Source organism: Microcaecilia unicolor, chromosome 4 (assembly GCF_901765095.1).
Source record: "Microcaecilia unicolor chromosome 4, aMicUni1.1, whole genome shotgun sequence".
In the NCBI taxonomy this organism is placed as follows: Eukaryota; Metazoa; Chordata; class Amphibia; order Gymnophiona; family Siphonopidae; genus Microcaecilia; species Microcaecilia unicolor.
In genome coordinates this window covers 205,039,673-205,057,199 of record NC_044034.1, presented here as the reverse complement: position 1 = coordinate 205,057,199, position 17,527 = coordinate 205,039,673, and the positions used below count along the sequence as shown (strand labels likewise).

General features: G+C 47.4%; 1 protein-coding gene across 1 annotated transcript in view; it reads left to right on the top strand.

Moving 5' to 3' along the window:
* LOC115468956 (protein phosphatase 1 regulatory subunit 12A-like) overlaps positions 1–17,527 on the top strand; it is a 489,777-nt gene that overhangs the window by 358,654 nt on the left and 113,596 nt on the right. Inside the window, 1 exon segment of the mRNA XM_030201143.1 lies at positions 2,470–2,600. Within this exon segment, the coding sequence (XP_030057003.1) occupies positions 2,470–2,600 (131 nt within the window).

Here is a 17,527-nt window from a genome sequence, read left to right as displayed (position 1 = left end):
TTAGTTGTTCGCTTCATGAGAGGTTTGCTTTTGTCAAAAGCCCCCTGTCAAGCCTCCTACAGTGTCATGGGATCTCAATGTCGTTCTCACCCAGCTGATGAAACCTCCTTTTGAGCCACTGAATTCCTGCCATCTGAAGTACTTGACCTGGAAGGTCATTTTCTTGGTGGCAGTTACTTCAGCTCGTAGAGTCAGTGAGCTTCAGGCCCTGGTAGCCCAGGCCCCTTACACCAAATTTCATCATAACAGAGTAGTCCTCCGCACTCACCCTAAGTTCTTGCCGAAGGTTGTGTCGGAGTTCCATCTGAACCAGTCAATTGTCTTGCCGACATTTTTTCCCCGTCCTCATTCCTGCCCTGCTGAACGTCAGCTGCACACATTGGACTGCAAGAGAGCATTGGCCTTCTATCTGGAGCGGACACAGCCCAACAGACAGTCCGCCCAATTGTTTGTTTCTTTTGATCCCAATAGGAGGGGAGTGGCTGTGGGGAAACGCACCATATCCAATTGGCTAGCAGATTGCATTTCCTTCACTTACGCCCAGGCTGGGCTGGCTCTTGAGGGTCATGTCACGGCTCATAATGTTAGAGCCATGGCAGCGTCGGTAGCCTACTTGAAGTCAGCCACCATTGAAGAAATTTGCAAAGCTGCGACGTGGTCATCTGTCCACACATTCACATCTCATTACTGCCTGCAGCAGGATACCTGACGCGACAGTCGGTTCGGGCAGTCAGTTCTTCAGAACCTGTTTGGGCTTTAGGATCCAACTCCACCCCCGAGGGCCCTGTTGTTCTGTTCCAGGCTGCACTCTCAGTTAGTTGGTAAATTTTTTAGGTCAATCTCAGTTATGTCCTCGCCGTTGCGAGGCCCAATTGACCATGGTTGTTGTTTTGAGTGAGCCTGGGGGCTAGGGATACCCCATCAGTGAGAACAAGCAGCCTGCTTGTCCTCGGAGAAAGCGAATGCTACATACCTGTAGAAGGTATTCTCCGAGGACAGCAGGCTGATTGTTCTCACAAACCCACCCGCCTCCCCTTTGGAGTTGTGTCTTCCCTTGTCTTTGTGTTGCTACATACGGGACTGACGAACACGAGCTGGTTCGGGCGGGAAGACGGCCGCGCATGGACGCGCGAGGACTAGCAAAAGCTTTTGCTAGTGAAGTTTCCGATTGGAGGGGCTGCCGTGGACGTCACCCATCAGTGAGAACAATCAGCCTGCTGTCCTCGGAGAATACCTTCTACAGGTATGTAGCATTCGCTTTAGGAAAGGACTGGAAAACAAAAATGAGGATGTTATGTTGTCTTTTTATCGCTCCATGATGTGACCGCACCTCGAATATTGTGTTCAATTTCGGTCACCGCATCTTAAAAAAGATATAGTGGAATTAGAAAAGGTACAGAGAAGGGTGACGAAAATGATAAAGGGGATGGGATGACTTCCTATGAGGAAAGGCTGAAGTGGCAAGGGCTCTTCAGTTTGGAGAAGAGATGGCTGAGGGGAGATATGATAGAGATCTCTAAAAGAATGAGTGGAGTGGAACGGGTAGACGTGAATTGCTTGTTTACTCTTTCCAAAAAGTACTAGGACTAGGGGGCATACAATGACGCTACAAAGTAGTAAATTTAAAACGAATCATAGAAAATATTTCTTCACTGAATGTAGTAAAAGCAATTAGGCTAGTGGGTTTAAAAAAAAGGTTTGGCTGGCCTCCTAAAGGAGAAGTCCATAGACCATTATTAAAATGGACTTGGGGAAAATCCATTGTTCATTTCTAGAATAAGCAGCATAAAATGTACTGTTTTTGGATTTTGCCAGATACTTGTGACCTGGATTGGCCTCTGTTGGATACATAATGCTGGGCTTGATGGACCTTTGGTCTTTCCCAGTATGACAATACTTATGTATATTGTTTGTCCGCCTCCTTTTAAGGCAACTGCCTATCCATCTGGAACAGCTTTTTACAGATGGAGCACGCATAGGCATTCTATTACTTCTAATAATTTTTTACTATTGCTTTCAATAGTGTTGCTATTTGAGTAAACCAGTGACTCAGCCTACTGGCTTCAACCCATATAATGGGCTAGATAGCCTTGTACTGTCTCCTGTTCTCAGTCTAACTTCCTTGGAGAAACCCAACAATAGAACCTGTGGTGCAAGAATTAGTGAGAGGTCTTAGGTTTGCAGCTTCCCACTTTGTGTGTATACTGCAGCATTTTAAAAACACTAAATAAAGGATTTGTGATTTCATCTGGTAAAGTGAGCAAGACTGAACTGAAGCTTGAAGTAATACTGCACCAAAAGTCATCATTCTGGCATCCCAGTTTCAGTAGGTGTGTTGAGGGGATGGGGAGGGATTCTCAGATATAACTGATTGTTTCCATGTTCAACCATTTAAATTGGAGATGGTGTATCATGAAGGTTCTGAATCTGTTAGCATTTTCAACACTTCTTTCTCCTATTAACCCACAGAGCTAGAGAAATCCAAAGAGGAAGAGAAGGACTCTGATGATAAAGGCAGTCGTAGTAAGCTGGGAATACGGGACCGCAGGCGGCCTCGTGGGAAACGGAGACCCACCGGGGTCCCTTTAATGACCAAAGATGTAAGAAATGCTTCCCGGCATTTTTGCTCCAACTCTTGTGAGAGTGCAAGGGTATGTGTGTGTGTATGAGAGAGAAACTACAGGGGTGTGAACTTGGTTCAGGGTGCGCATATGCGAGATTGTTAGGAAACAAGCCTATATGTGTTGGTGTTAGACATCATTTTCTTGAGCATAACTATATTGGAATATGTGAGTGGATCTCCCTGTGTGAGTACACAGATCTGTTTTATGAATGTATGGGGTATGAGTGGAGCACAATTTCTTTGTGCATACAGTAGCTGTATATGTGAATTCTCACCAGGTGTAGTGACTGCTGAAGATGCGAGCATGCTGGTGTACCACCTTATGTTCATTCTTTGGTAACTTTGTTGAGGACTTTTAACTATATTAACAGTTGAATGCCAGACTAGTAAAGTAGCAAAGTTTGCTGACCTTCTGATTCTAAGGGTTTCTACATTATAAATATAGTTGTTTATTTTAAAGCTAGTTATAAGCTTTGGGAGGGTACTAAAAATCTGCCTATATTGATGGTTTTGCATCATAAAATAATATTTTTAGGCATATTTTTAGTGAGTTCTATATATTACATGCCTTTTATTAAAAATTTAAAAGTTGGTATACATAGAGGGGCATAATCAAACGCGAATGCCCATCTCCATGGGCGTCTATGTCCGCGAACGGGTACATGAAGGGGCGGGACAGACTGTATGTTAGAAAAAAATGGGCGCCCATCTTTTTTTTCGATAATACGGTTTGTGCCCGGCAAATGCATCGGATTTGTGCGGATTTGAGCTGGGCGGTTTCGTTTTTCAGCGATAATGGAAACCGAAGGCGCCTAGCTCAAAAACGAACAAATCCAAGGCATTGGGTCGTGGGAGGGGCCAGGATTCGTAGTGCACTGGTCCCCTCACATGCCAGGACACCAACCGGGCACCCTAGGGGGCACTTGTAACAATTAGAAAAAAAAAAAATAATACCTTCCAAGTCCATAGCTCCCATCCCTTGGGTGCTGAGCCCCTCAAATCCCCCCCCCCAAAACCCACTGCCCACAACTGTACACCATTACCATAGCACTTACGGCTGAAGGGGGGCACCTAGATGTGGGTACAGTGGGTTTTGGGGTCGGTTTGGAGAGCTCCCATTTACCACCACAAGTGTAACAGGTGGGGGGGGGGGGGGGGGGGGGGGGATGGGCCTGGGTCCACCTGGGTGAAGTCCACTGCACTCACTAACAACTGCTCTAGGGACCTGCATACTGCTGTGATGGAGCTGGGTATGGCATTTGAGGCTGGCATAGAGGCAGGAAAAAAAAGTTTTTAAGTTGTTTTTTTTATGCTGGGAGGGGGAGTCAGGGGTGATCATCCCCGATTCCCTTCGGTGGTCATGTGGTCATTTAGGGCACTTTTTTGGGACTTGTTCATGAAAAAAATGGGTCCAATAAAAATGACCCAAATTCATGCTAGAAACGCCTTTCTTTTTTCCATTATCGGCCAAAGGCGCCTATCTCTCCTCGGCCGATAAACACGCCCCAGTCCCGCCTTCACCACGCCTCCAACACGCCCCCGTCAACTTTGCCCGTTTCCCGCGACAGATTGCAGGTGAAGAGGCCAAAATCGGCTTTCGATTATACCGGTTTGGGCGCCTTTGCAAGATGGGTGCCTATCTCCCGATTTGGGTCGAAATCTGGGCGCCCCTCACTTTCGAAAATAAGGCTGATAGAGGCATATTTTCAAAGCACTCTAGCCTTCCAAAGTTCCATAGGTTTCTATGGAACTTTGGAAGGCTAAGTGCTTTGAAAATGAACCCCATTAGAGCCCATTTCAAAGCACTCAGAGTTCCATAAAGGAGCATAATCGAACAGCGCCGGCCATCTATTTGGCCGGCGCCACAAAGAGCAGTCCCGAACCGTATTATCGAAAAAGATGGCTGGCCATCTTTCGTTTCGATAATACGGTTGGGGCCGGCCAAATGTCAGAGATGGCCGGCGTTGGTTTTCGCCGATAATGGAAACCGAGGCCGGCCATCTCAAACCCGGCCAAATCCAAGGCATTTGGTTGTGGGAGGGGCCAGCATTTGTAGTGCACTGGTTCCCCTGACATGCCAGGACACCAACTGGGCACCCTAGGGGGCACTGCAATGGACTTCAAAAATAGCTCCCAGGTGTATAGCTCCCTTACCTTGGGTGCTGAGCCCCCCCTAATCCCCCCCCAAACCCTCTCCCCACAGTTGTACACCACTACCATAGCCCTTAGGGATGAAGGGGGCACCTACATGTGGGTACAGTGGGTTTTGGAGGGCTTAACATTTACCTCCACAAGTGTAACAGGTAGGGGTGGGTGGGAAGTGCACTGTACTCACAAAAATCTGCTCCAGGGACCTGCATACTGCTGTCAGGGAGCTGGGTATGACATTTGAGGCTGGCAAAAAATTTTTTTTTTTATTTTTTTTTTAGGGTCGGGGGGGGGGGGGGGGGTTGGTGACTACTGGGGGAGTAAGGGGAGGTGATCCCCGATTCCCTCCGGTGGTCATCTGGTCAGTTGGGGCACTTTTTTGAGGCTTGGTCGAAAAATAATGGACCAAGTGAAGCCGGCGAAATGCTCTCAGAGCCGTCCATCTTTTTTCCATTATCGGCCGAAGCCAGCCATCTCATAACCATGCCCCCAATCCCGCCTTCCATACTCTTCTGAAACGCCCCCTTTAACTTTGGCCGGCTTTGTGACGGAAAGCAGTTGGAGGCCAGCTAAAATTGGCTTTCCATTATACCGATTTGGCCGGCTTCAGGAGATGGCCAGCCAACTCCCAATTGTGTCAGAAGATGGCCGGCGATCTCTTTTGAAATAAGCTGGATAGGTTACTATGAAACTTTGTAAGTCTAAATGTTTTGAAAGTATACCTCATATATCTCTAGTCCCCTCATCATCCCCAGTAGTCACACTCTTAAGAGGTGTAGATGAGAGAAGAGCATGAAAACATACACAGTCTTATACTCCTTCCTGTTGCTAGTACACATCCCCCTCCCGAGTTTCCGCATTCTCCCTCCTCTTCTCCCTGCTTCCCTCCACCCTTCTTATCCTGCTTTCTCCATATCTCCTTGCCACCCCATATCTCTGTTTCATCTTTACCCCTCTTTCACACTTCTTTCCATCCCTTTACTCTTCTACTCAGCTTCTTCATCCCCATACTTCCCTAGGACTACTTGCTACCACAAGTCTGTCCCTCCCATATCTGCTCCAATTTTCTGACTGCATTGTAGTCTGAATGGCCAACTCAAGAGGCAGGATTTACAGTGCTCTATGCTGCCTGCTCTTCATCTCTCTTCAATTCTGATATTGCCACAGTGTGCACCGTGGGGATTCAGAGCACTGCAGGAGGGAGCCTTGAGGACTGAAGGCGAGCACCAGGTTAGCCAGCACTACAATGTGTCATGTCTGTGGCCGTGACCACCCTCAGCCTTACCTTCTTTCTGGGGTCAGCAGCTCTGCTGGCTTCTGTCTGTTTTGTGTTTGTCTTGTCTCTAGTCTCTGTGCTGATTGCTTCACTAGACCTCACCTGTGTGGACTATGCCTCTCTAGGGAGCCAGCGTCTAAGATGGCTGCCACCGGCTCTGTGCCAGCTTCCAAGATGCTCTGCTTGCTTTCCTGGGGCTCACTTCCTATGTGTGTCAAGCCCTCTCTTTGTGGTCAGTGTACTTCCTGCTTCGGTCCTACTGCTGGTGACTCATCAGTGAGAGCCTTCATAAGGAAGTGCTGTGCTTGCAGTCAGGGCCTTTTGCATATGTGTTATGCTCTTAGGCCAGGTCGGTTAGTAAGTGTCTGCTGCACTACTGCTTAGCCTCTCTCTGGTTCAAGCCCAGCTTCTTTCTGGTCAGTGTCTCTGTTGTCCTTCCGTGGGTGGTCTTCCCTGCCACTGTCTGTCTGTGGACTGCAGTCCTTCCTGGCTTACCCTGAGTTGGGGTGAAAGCCTCTGTCTGTGGACGCGGGTCCTTCCGGGCTTACCCTGTGTTTGGGGTGAGCCTCTGTTCCTGGCGTACCCTGTGTTGGGGTGAGGCCGCTCTGTTCCTGGCTTACCCTGTGTTGGGGTGAAGTCCGCTGTCCTGGCTTACCCTGGTGGGTGAAGCCTTTGTCCTGGTTTACTCTGTCTGTTCTCCTGTCTGCCCCCAAAGACCCTTGGCCTGTTATTCCTGGTTTGCTCTCTTTAACCCTGAACCCTGCCTTGCCTAGCCTGTGTGCCTACCCTGCTTGTATATCCTGAGGGTATATCCTGAATCCTGTATCTGTCTGGCTAGTGTGTTTTCCTGGGTGATTATTCCTGTATCCTGTCTCCACCTAGCTAGAGGGTTTACCCTCTGGGTATTCCCAGATCCCCATTCTGCCTAGTGTGTTGCTGCCCTAGTCCTTGCTCCTGCTAGCTTCTGTACGCCTGGTGTTCCTTGGTCTGTCTTCTGGGTCTTGCTAGTGGCTGTGCAGCAGCACACTGTCTGAGTCTAGTTCCGTGCCCTGTCGCTCTCGTGTATCCCAGACCCAGGGTGGGTCCTCTGGATCTTCAGTTTCTGCCTTATCCTGCAAGTCCTGCCGGCCACCTGCACTTTGGAGCTCAACTCCGGAGGAACGGTGGCTAGGTGCAGGTGAAGCTGTTCCTGTCTCATCAGTTCTAGTTGCCTGCCTTGTACTACTCCAGTCCACAGTTCCAGTACTGCTCTTCTGTGTTTCCAGTCCCGAGGTGGTCTTGGCCTGCCGCTGCCGCTCCTCGGTGGTGGCCCAAGGGCTCACGAACTCCAGTCCTACCTCGAGGACCCTGACAGAATGCCAAGGCCCTCGAGAACGCAACACATGCTACATCTTCTTCCTCCTCCCGAGCTTACTAGCTGAGGACCACCTTTCCTTCTTCCTTGGCTGCTTAGCATATTTTAAAGCCAAGGAATAGCAGGTCCCTTTCTGATGATATCTGGCCATGACAGCACACACTGGATGGCAACCTCGGAGCATGGCAAGGAAAGGATGGTTTTTGAGGTTTATCAATTATGACCAGAAAACCTAATTTCCCCGTTGTAGGTGTTTTATTGGAATTTCTGTTTTAAACCTGAGAATCAGAACATCTACTTATATAAAGCTGATTTTAGGAGTGAGGTTCAGGGTATGGCTTTGTCAAAGATAGATTACTTCAATTCTTTTTATTTGGGTGTTCCTTAGTGTAGGCTGAAAGCCTTACAGATTGTACAGAATGCAGCTGCTAGGTTTAAGGAATTTCCAAATTTGATCATATTACGCAGTGTTTAGAGGCAACTCTATTGGTTCCCAGTGAATACAGAGTGCAGTGTAAAGTCTTGACTCTTATTCATCAGGTAATTTATGCTAAACTGCCATGGTATTTTGAAATGGTTATCACTTTGTCGTCTTCTGGGAGGATGTTGAGATCTGAATTTACCAAACATTTAACTTTAGGATTAGTGTCCTTTATACATTATGCTGTTACAAGGGCTTCAATCAGTAGCATAAACCAGGGTTCTAAAACTGACAAAGAGGTCATGGATAGAAAGTTTCATATAAAATAAAATTAGCATTTTTTTTGTGAAAAGGAGAAATTCTCAGAGCAAGAACTCACGCAAGCGGAGTGCCACCCTAAGGTTAAAGGCTATTCCTAGATGTTGGATAAGTTTTTTCTGTCATTGAAAATCTCCCATGTTCCAATATAAACGAAAATGAGCAAACTTTTGTGCTCCCAATCCAAATAAGTGACAATCAAATCAAGTCATTGTGTGTGCAATATTTTGTCAATAACAAATTGAATCTATCCATCCATATCTTCATATATAAGAAATACTCGCTCATACATCCACATCAACATATACACTTCACTTGTTCTCTCATTCATATATCATATTTGTACCTTAGGGTTTGATAACTAAATGCTGACTCTTATTCAAATATTAAATACAAATGCTGCCTATAATTGCTAAACAGTAAGCTTCAAAAACAAGTAGTTCAATAACTGCAATGGCTTGCTTCAGTAAAATCCAGATCTAGCATCAATATTATCCAATATTTGTGTTATAAGGAATATATAAAGAATATATTGAAGGGATCCAAGATGGCGCTGTGACGGTTGATCGCACCGGCAGCTCCCATGACTTATCGTGAGTCACTCGTTGAAGCGCCTCCTTGTGCCTCAGTCATGGGGAAGAGGAAAGAGAAGATGTACTCAGTACCCCCCACAAAAAAGTCCTGACCCTTACTCACTCGTATTCATGTTTTAGCATTTCCACCTTAGTAATTCCCTTATCCCTTGTTTGTCTGTCCTAATTAGATTGTAAGCTCTGTTGAGCAGGGACTGTCTCTTCATGTTCCATTGTACAGCGCTGCGTATGTCTTGTAGCGCTATAGAAATAATTATTAGTAGTAGTAAGGTGTGAGAGTTTCCCTCTACCCCCACTGCGACCCAGGCTCCGACGCAGATGACCCTCGAAAGATTTAGAACTTCTGCTGGACCCATACAGGCATCCTCCCCCTCTATCGGAACTGACGCTTTGGTGTCAGTCAGCAGTGTAAACGGGGCTTCTCTAAGCCTTGTTTTGTGAGCGGCATTACCACAGCCAGGAAGTAATGCAGCTATGGTAGGTCCTGACCCCGGCTGTGAAGAACCAGGTGAAAAGGGAGGGCACACTTCTATAGCAGTGGAGAAGTTGATTTTTGGACAGGAGATAATACATAATGCAGCACAAACTTTACCTCAACAAATTGTGAGTACTCTTTACCAGATATCTAGTTCAGTTACTCCTGATGTATCTACTCGGGTTTTTGTGAAACCTACCATTGTGACATTGGACTCACTTTGGGACCTTGCATCTGATATGCATACTTCTTTAAAAAATTTGACTCTGAAAAATACTAAGGATATAAAATCTTTGTCTGAATCTGCTCTTCTCCAAGCACAGGAAACCGCCCAGCAGTCTGCTAAAATAAATTCTTTAGAGACTAAAATTCAGACGTTGGAATCATTGGGTACAGTTTCAATTAAAGATAAGAATTTTACACATCGTCGGTTGGAGTATTTGGAAAATCAAGTTAGGAGACATAATTTGAGACTACTCAACTTTCCCAGGTCGCCTTTAATTTCACCTATTGATATGGTTAAGAAATATCTAATTGAAGTCCTGGGGATGTCAGGGGATTCATTACCACCTATAACGCGAGCCCAGTATTTACTGGTCTCTGTGGAAATTTCCTGGTGAGACCCCTCAAGATGAAGCGGGAGATGGTATGAACCTCACATCCTTTTTTGAATCACCGTTGGAAGTAATTACACAGAGAACTACTGTGGTGGTAACTTTTGCACTGGAGATGGATTGCAATGCTGTTTTGAAACTTTCATTTAGACATTTAGATACACAGTTCCTTGGCACTAAAGTTAGAATATTTCCTGATCTTTCAAAAGAAACACAGAAAAGGCGTAAGGCCTTTTTGGCCTTTCGACCAAGGATTTTGATCTTGGGCGCCAATTTTGTGTTGAAATGTCCTTGCTTATGTTTTATGTTATTTCAGGGTAAACAGTTTCAATTTTTTGAATCCAAGCAACTGGAGGATTTTCTTGTAGCCAAAGAAGGAATAAATGTCGTTGTATAGTCTCATGCGCACACTGTAGTGACAGGCTGGGGAGTACTGATGGGTATGCGATAATGGATTTGTTTTTTGTTTTTCTTAAATTCTTGGATCCAACAATGTATATTGTGGATGAAAATGTATCTCTTTTTCTTTTTTTTTTAAATTACTATATGTAATTGCATTGTATGTATTTTCAATTTCTGTTTATTTCATGTTTTTTGGGATATATTGGTTAAACATTAATTTAAAAAAAGACTATATTGAAGAATATATGAAACGTGTATGTTATATAACGGCACACTTATCTCAGTGCTGTCGAGTGTGTGCACAACACCCAACAGCTACAACTTTCCCTGGCGTCATTATGCTCTCTTCAATGTCGATGCACGATTCAAGGCTGGCAGAGTTCGTCTATTGTCCGACACTGCAGGGTTTTGAAGCAGTTTTCATTAGGGACCCGGATCAAATCTGCCACTATCTCCCCTGATCGTAGAAATATACTTGTGAGGACGTCCTCACAAGTATATTTCTGCGATTATGGAAACCACTTAGGGAATAAGTGCGTTAGAAGTGTTTAAAATAAATAAAATAAGGAGTTAACAAGCAAAATAACATATTAACTAAATGTGGAACTATAAATAAAAAATGATTAATATACTAGAGACTTATTTGACAGTAGATGATTTATGAGCAGAAAACAAACATTGTTTTGTTATACTTATCACACATTACCTGTGGAAAAAAGGCATAATTTTGCATGTATTTAAGTACATCTTTGCTTCGCATACTCATATTGCTTATTGTCTTTTCCCCTTCACTTTCTCTATTCTCTCATTTCACCTCCTACTTCCCCTTCTCCCAAACTTTTGAGCTCATGCCCCTCCTTATATTCTCTCCTCCTTCCCTTTCTCAGGCTGTTATTACTCTGCACCTCCCCAATGCATCCCTTTCTTCCTCACTGCTTTCTCGTGAGTTTTACTGTTCTTTGCTGCTGTTATGCTAAGTCGTGTTACAGTTCTTTGCTGCTGTTATGCCAAGTCATATTACAGTGTATCAGTGCTACTTTACCTAGAAAAGAAAATAAGGGCTAACAAATTAGAAACAAAAATGTGCAGAGAAATGGAGTGCTACAGTGCTGACTTCCTAGATGGCTGCCTGAGAGGAAAGCTGCATACTCTCCTATCTGATCACTCCTGTCTCCTTTCTTTTGATGCCTAAAACCATCCAAATCCTTCAAGAGCAAAGCTACAAAACAAGATATTGCTGGATCCTCTGCACAGTAAATTAAAAGGCTAAAATTGGATCCACTGACAGCACAGCAGGCACCTGATAAGGATAGCAATATTACACTGATGAATGAATTACTGCAACTCAAAGAACCTCAAAGTACTTGAAAACAGAGATTGGTCAAATCCATGATTAGTTAGCAACAATTACACTGTAAACCAATTCACTGGAGAAGCAGTCAGCAGATTAATCTGGCACCTTACTTGCTATATAGTGGTAGTCCCATGCAGTTGGAGAAACATTTGAAGGATCTAAATAACCATATTTAGATTCAATCTTGGTATCTCTGAAAGTGCTGAAGTCTCCAGTGAAATTCCATGCCTTGAGAGATTCCTTCTAGAACTGCTTAAAACCCCTTTGAAATTCAAAGAGCATTTTGTGTTCACTCAAACACATCTGCAGGAATGAAATTTCCTTATTTGATCATGCTTCAGGTGCTCTGTTATCCCCATGTTGTGCAAATTCTGCAAGCTGCCAAGCTCAGAGCACCTTTGTGTATACTAGGGCAGTGGGTTCTAATATTCCTGGATCTCAGTAAGGGAACTTTGGAGTGGTGGAAGGTTTCTGGCAATGTGTGATGCTTTGAAGGTCTGCGCGCATTTTGATTTGTACTGACCAGTTCAAATAAGAGGGATCCTCAAATTACATGTGACATTATTTGAAGTCATTCTTATTTGAACTGGACAGTACAAACTAAAATGCGCGCAGACCTTCAAAGCATCACACATTGCCAGAAACCTTTCGCCACTCCACGGTTCCCTTATTGTATGACCAAGCCTGACCAGATTTCAGTGAATGAATAGCTTCTGGAGTTAAAAATTTGAGCCCTGGATCCTGGGTGCCAGATGTGGCAAATGTTTACTTTCCGAGGACAAGCAGGCTGATCATTCTCACAAGTGGGTTGACGATCCACGTTGGCCCGGGAATCGGCATAACCAATAGCAAAAACAAAAACTTTTGCTAGAGCCTTCTGGTGCACATGCAGCACCACACTGCGCATGTATGGAGTGCCTTCCCACCTGCGATCGCGCCCCTCGGTTTTTTCTTCACATGAGGAGCAGTGGACTTTTTGCCATCGCTCCTTTCTTGCGCCCGGGAAAGAGCCTTTTTGTGCCTTTTTTCACAAATTTTTCTTCTTCTTGATCTACTATTGCTTTAAAAAAAAAAACCAAGAAAACCTTAGTTTTTTTGAGCCCATGTTTAAGTTTTCATTATTTTTTGTCACGGGCCACACTTAGGCCTGCTCGGTCAGGCTTCCCATTTTTGTTTTTTTATTTTTCGGCGCAATCGAGTCTTTTAATTTTGCCAAAGCCATTTCTCTTCCATGTCATCGAAAACTCCCAGTGGCTTCAAACGTTGTACTCGGCGCAACTGGACCATCTCAGGTACTGATACACATTCTTGGTGTATTCAGTGTCTTGGGCGCAACCATAGCCCAGCAAATTGTGTCCTTTGCCTTCATATGAAGAAAAGGAGCCAAATTTCCCAAGAAGCTCAGAGAGAAACCTTTTGGCGGTCAGTCTGGTCCTTCAATGTCGGCATCGAGGTCGGCGGCGTCAATGTCGGTGTCGAGGGAGGCATCGACATCGGGAGTTGAGGTAGGGATGTCTGCTGCGAGGCCCAGAGACACTGGGAGCAGTGAGGCATTGAGTAGGTTGCCACCTGTCTTGCGGCTTCCTGCTATTCAGGCCTCCCAGACCAGCCTTTGTCGGACCCGACCCTAAGGTGATGGGAGGATTTGACATTGTCCTCATCGGCACCGATGAGTCTCTGTGAGATGCATTGGGTGAAGGCCAAGAAGCACCAACACCGATCTCCTTTGATACACGGTGCTGGGAGTTCTTGGGTGCCGAGGAATCCGTCCCCCAAGAAGCGTCAGCACTGGGGGGGAGCGCTCCCCCTCCATTCAAGAGGTGCTGACGTGTGTCTCCCCCAGCAGCCAAGATCCTGCTCCCTCACCCCAGATGGTTTGGCAACCTGAGCCCACACCAGCCCCTCAGCCTTTACTGATGGTGGCTCTTGACGAGTGAATCTGGGCCTTGCTTTTGGAGGACTTTTTCATCGGGGTGCCTACACCTACCATGTCTTCCGCTGCGGCCCCGCCTGGCCCCCAGCCCACGGTGCGGCCTCTGACACCGATGCCGCTTGCTGTTCCGGTGTCAATTGCTACCCAAGCCAGTTCTCCTTTGACATCAGTGGAGGAAGCTTTACCGGAGTCGAGGCAGGAGCAGACTCCTCAACGCTGTTCTCAAAACCATCGGTCCTTGATGTTGAGGCGGGCCCGTTCTCGGACATCCCTGAGGGAAGTGCTGTCCAATATCGAGGAGGAATGCTCGTGGGAGTCAGAGGAGGATCCCAGGTACTTTTCATCAGATTTCTGTGGGATACCTTCTGAGCCTTCCCCTCCACCTGAGAGAAGGCTATCACCATGAGAGCCCTCTCATTCTCCTCTTTTGTTTGGGAGATGGCTGAGGCCATCCTATTTCCCCTAGGAGGATGAGCCCAGGGCTAAGATGCTCGAGGTCCTGAACTACACCTCTCCACCTAAGGAGGCAGTGACGGCTCCTCTGCACGAGGTACTCAAGGCAGTCCTCATGCGGAACTAGGTGTCCCCTCTGCCCCCCCCCCCCCCAAAAAAAAATTGATACCCAGTATCGGGATCCACGGGGAACCTGTGTCGGCAAGGTCTCAGTTACCCCACAACTCTATGGTGGTGGATGCTGCTCTCAAAAGAGCCAAGAGTACTAGGGACTATGCTTCGGCTCCCCCAGGTAGAGAAGCTAGGACCTTGGACTCTTTTGGCAGGAAAATGTATCAGGCCGCTATGCTCATCGCCCGTATTCATTCCTACCAGCTCTTCACGAGCGTGTACTTGCGGAACTCGGTAAGGCAGCTGTCAGACTTGGTCATTGCCCTCCCTCCTGAGCAGGCCGAGCCATTTCGCCAGTTGATTAAGCAGCAGAAGGTGTGTCGCAAGTTCTTGGCCAGTGTCGCGGCTCTGATGTCACTCTGGTGTTGGTGAGCTCTCGAGTTTTCCCGAGCACCACTAGGCCCAGGAAATAACCGAGCACCCCGAATCTTCACCCGCGGCGACCGCCGTTCACCGAGGGTTGAGCCCTCAGCTGCGGGCGGCCAGCAGGACTGCTGGAACCACGGGGTGACGGCTGGCCTGGCTTGATGTGGGTACAGAGTCCTTGGTGAGCGTAGCTTAGCCGGGCGGCTAGCTGAGCACTGGGAACGGACACAGTCTGAGGAAGTGGCTAGCAGGACGGCTAGGCTGGCACGAGTAACAACCACAGTCTTCAGTGGAAATAGCTAGCAGGACGGCTAGCTGTCAACAGGAACAAACACAGCCTTGGAAATAGCTAGCAGGACGGCTAGCTGACAACAGGAACAAACACAGCCTTGGAAATAGCTAGCAGGATGGCTAGCTGACAACAGGAACATACACAGTCTTGGAAATAGCTAGCAGGACGGCTAGCTGACAACAGGAACAAACACAGCCTTGGAAATAGCTAGCAGGACGGCCAGCTGACAACAGGAACAAACACAGCCTTGGAAATAGCTAGCAGGACGGCTAGCTGACGACAGGAACAAACACAGCCTTGGAAATAGCTAGCAGGACGGCTAGCTGACAACAGGAACATACACAGTCTTGGAAATAGCTAGCAGGACGGCTAGCTGTCACGAGGAACAAACACAGTCTTGGAAGTAGCTAGCAGGACGGCTAGCTGTCCCGAGGAACAAACACAGTCTTGGAAGTAGCTAGCAGGACGGCTAGCTGTCACGAGGAACAAACACAGTCTTGGAAGTAGCTAGCAGGACGGCTAGCTGTCCCGAGGAACAAACACAGTCTTGGAAGTAGCTAGCAGGACGGCTAGCTGTCACGAGGAACAAACACAGTCTTGGAAGTAGCTAGCAGGACGGCTAGCTGTCACGAGGAACAAACACAGTCTTGGAAGTAGCTAGCAGGATGGCTTCAAACAACAAAACGGAAGCACTGGATCCCCTCCGTGTTTCCGTTTAAATCCCCCGCTCTTCCTGGCTGGAGAACAGCTGGCACCAATCCTCTCCGTCCAGGCAGGCAGCGGGGGCCCGGATTGGTCCTCCCGTCCGATGGGCGGAGTTCCTACGCGGATGCGCCAATCCGGCGCAAGTGGGCGGAGCCTCCTCGCTGGTCCCGCTGCAGCGAGGAGGACGCTGACGCCGGCGCCGCCATCTTGGCCGGCGGATCTCCTTCTCCGAGGCCGGTGTAGTTCTTCTGGATCGCCGGCCTCGGAGCGGCTTGCAGTCGCGGCGATCCCCGTGGCAGCCTTCCCCCGTCGCCCCGCATCCCACGGGCGCCCCAGCCTCCCGCTCCGGCCCGCGGACCGCCAGGTAAGGGAACGGGACAGCCAGGGGCACTTACGATACTTTTGACATGGCATCCAGAATCTCTGCCCATGGTATAGCGATGCGCAGACTCTCATGGCTGTGTGTTTTTGACCTGGACCATTCTGTCCAGCAGAGAATGGCGGATGCCTGGGATATAATCTTTTCGGAGAGAAGGTTGATGAACTGATGGACCAGATCAAGAAGCACACTGACGCTATGTCTTCTCTCTCCTGCCGGACATCTTCTGCAAACATCTAGGAGGTATTTCGGTGGCTCACAGTGCTCCCTATTCCTACTTTAAGCGTAGGTACACTTCTGCGGCTTGCCAGCCTTCTCAGGCTCAACCCCATTGCGCTTGTTCTTGTCAACAGCGTGCGCCCAAGGCCCCTGCTGCTCCCCACCAAAAGCAAGAGACGAGCTTTTGACGGGCTCCAGCAGAGCATAGCCGCCATAAAAGTGTCTGTACTGGCGACTTGCTGGTTGGGGGGAGGTTAAAATTTTTTCACCAAAGGTGGCCTCTCATAACTTCCGACTTGTGGGTTCTTCCTTCAATTAGTCTGGTTAGGATACACCCTCAGTTTGATATCCAAACCTCCAAATTGCCCACCGAGAGCTCATTCATTCAGCTCTCAGCATAAGCAGGTACTTGCAGAGGAACTCTCCACCCTTCTAAAGGCCTACACTGTTGAACCCATTCTACCAGGGGAAGAAGAGCAGGGATTCTATTTCAGGTACTTTCTTGTGCAGAAAAAGACGGGGGGGGGGGGGGGGGTTAGGGATGTATCCCATCTTATACCTAAGGGCTCTGAACAAATTCCTAGTCCAAGAAAAGTTCAGGATGGTTTCCCTAGGCACTCTTCTTCCTATGATTCAGGAGAATGATTGGCTATTCTCTCTGGACTTGAAGGATGCATATAAACATATCCTCATATTTCCAGCTCACAGGAAGTATCTTCAATTTTGGCGTGGAACACGTCATTTTCAGTACCGCGTACCACTTACTGCCTTTTGGCCTTGCGTCAGCTCCCAGGATATTTACCAAATGTCTAGCAGTAGTTGCAGCATCGCTACACAGACTTGGAAGTGCATGTGGTCCCTTATCTCGACGATTGGCTGGTGAAGAGCACCTCGGAGGACGGTGCTCGGGAGTCCACGCGGAAGACTATTCAGGTACTCGAGTTGCTAGGTTTCATAATAAACTACCCCAAGTCCCATCTTCATCCTGTCCAACAATTGGAATTCATAGGAGCCCTGCTCCAACACATGGACTGTTCGAGCCTATCTTCCTGAGACGCATGCAGACAACCTTCTGTCCCTCCTACCCAAGGTTCGGACATCGCAGCAGGTCACAGCTCGGCAGATGTTGAGATTGTTGGGCCATATGGCACGTCTTCACATGAGATCTGCACAATGGACCCTGGCTTCTCAGTGGTATGAAGCCACGGGGAGTCTGGAAGATGTCATCCGAGTTTCCCTTGAACTTGTATGCTCTCTTCAGTGATGGACAATTTATTTATTTATTTATTTAGGCATTTATATCCATGGGCAGGCTCAATGGACACATCAATCTAGTAATAAACAGACACAGTAAGGGCGAGGTAGTTGGTGGGGAGAGACAGAGGGAGAGAAGTGAGAGAGGAGGTAAGGAATGCAGTATGGTCGCACAAC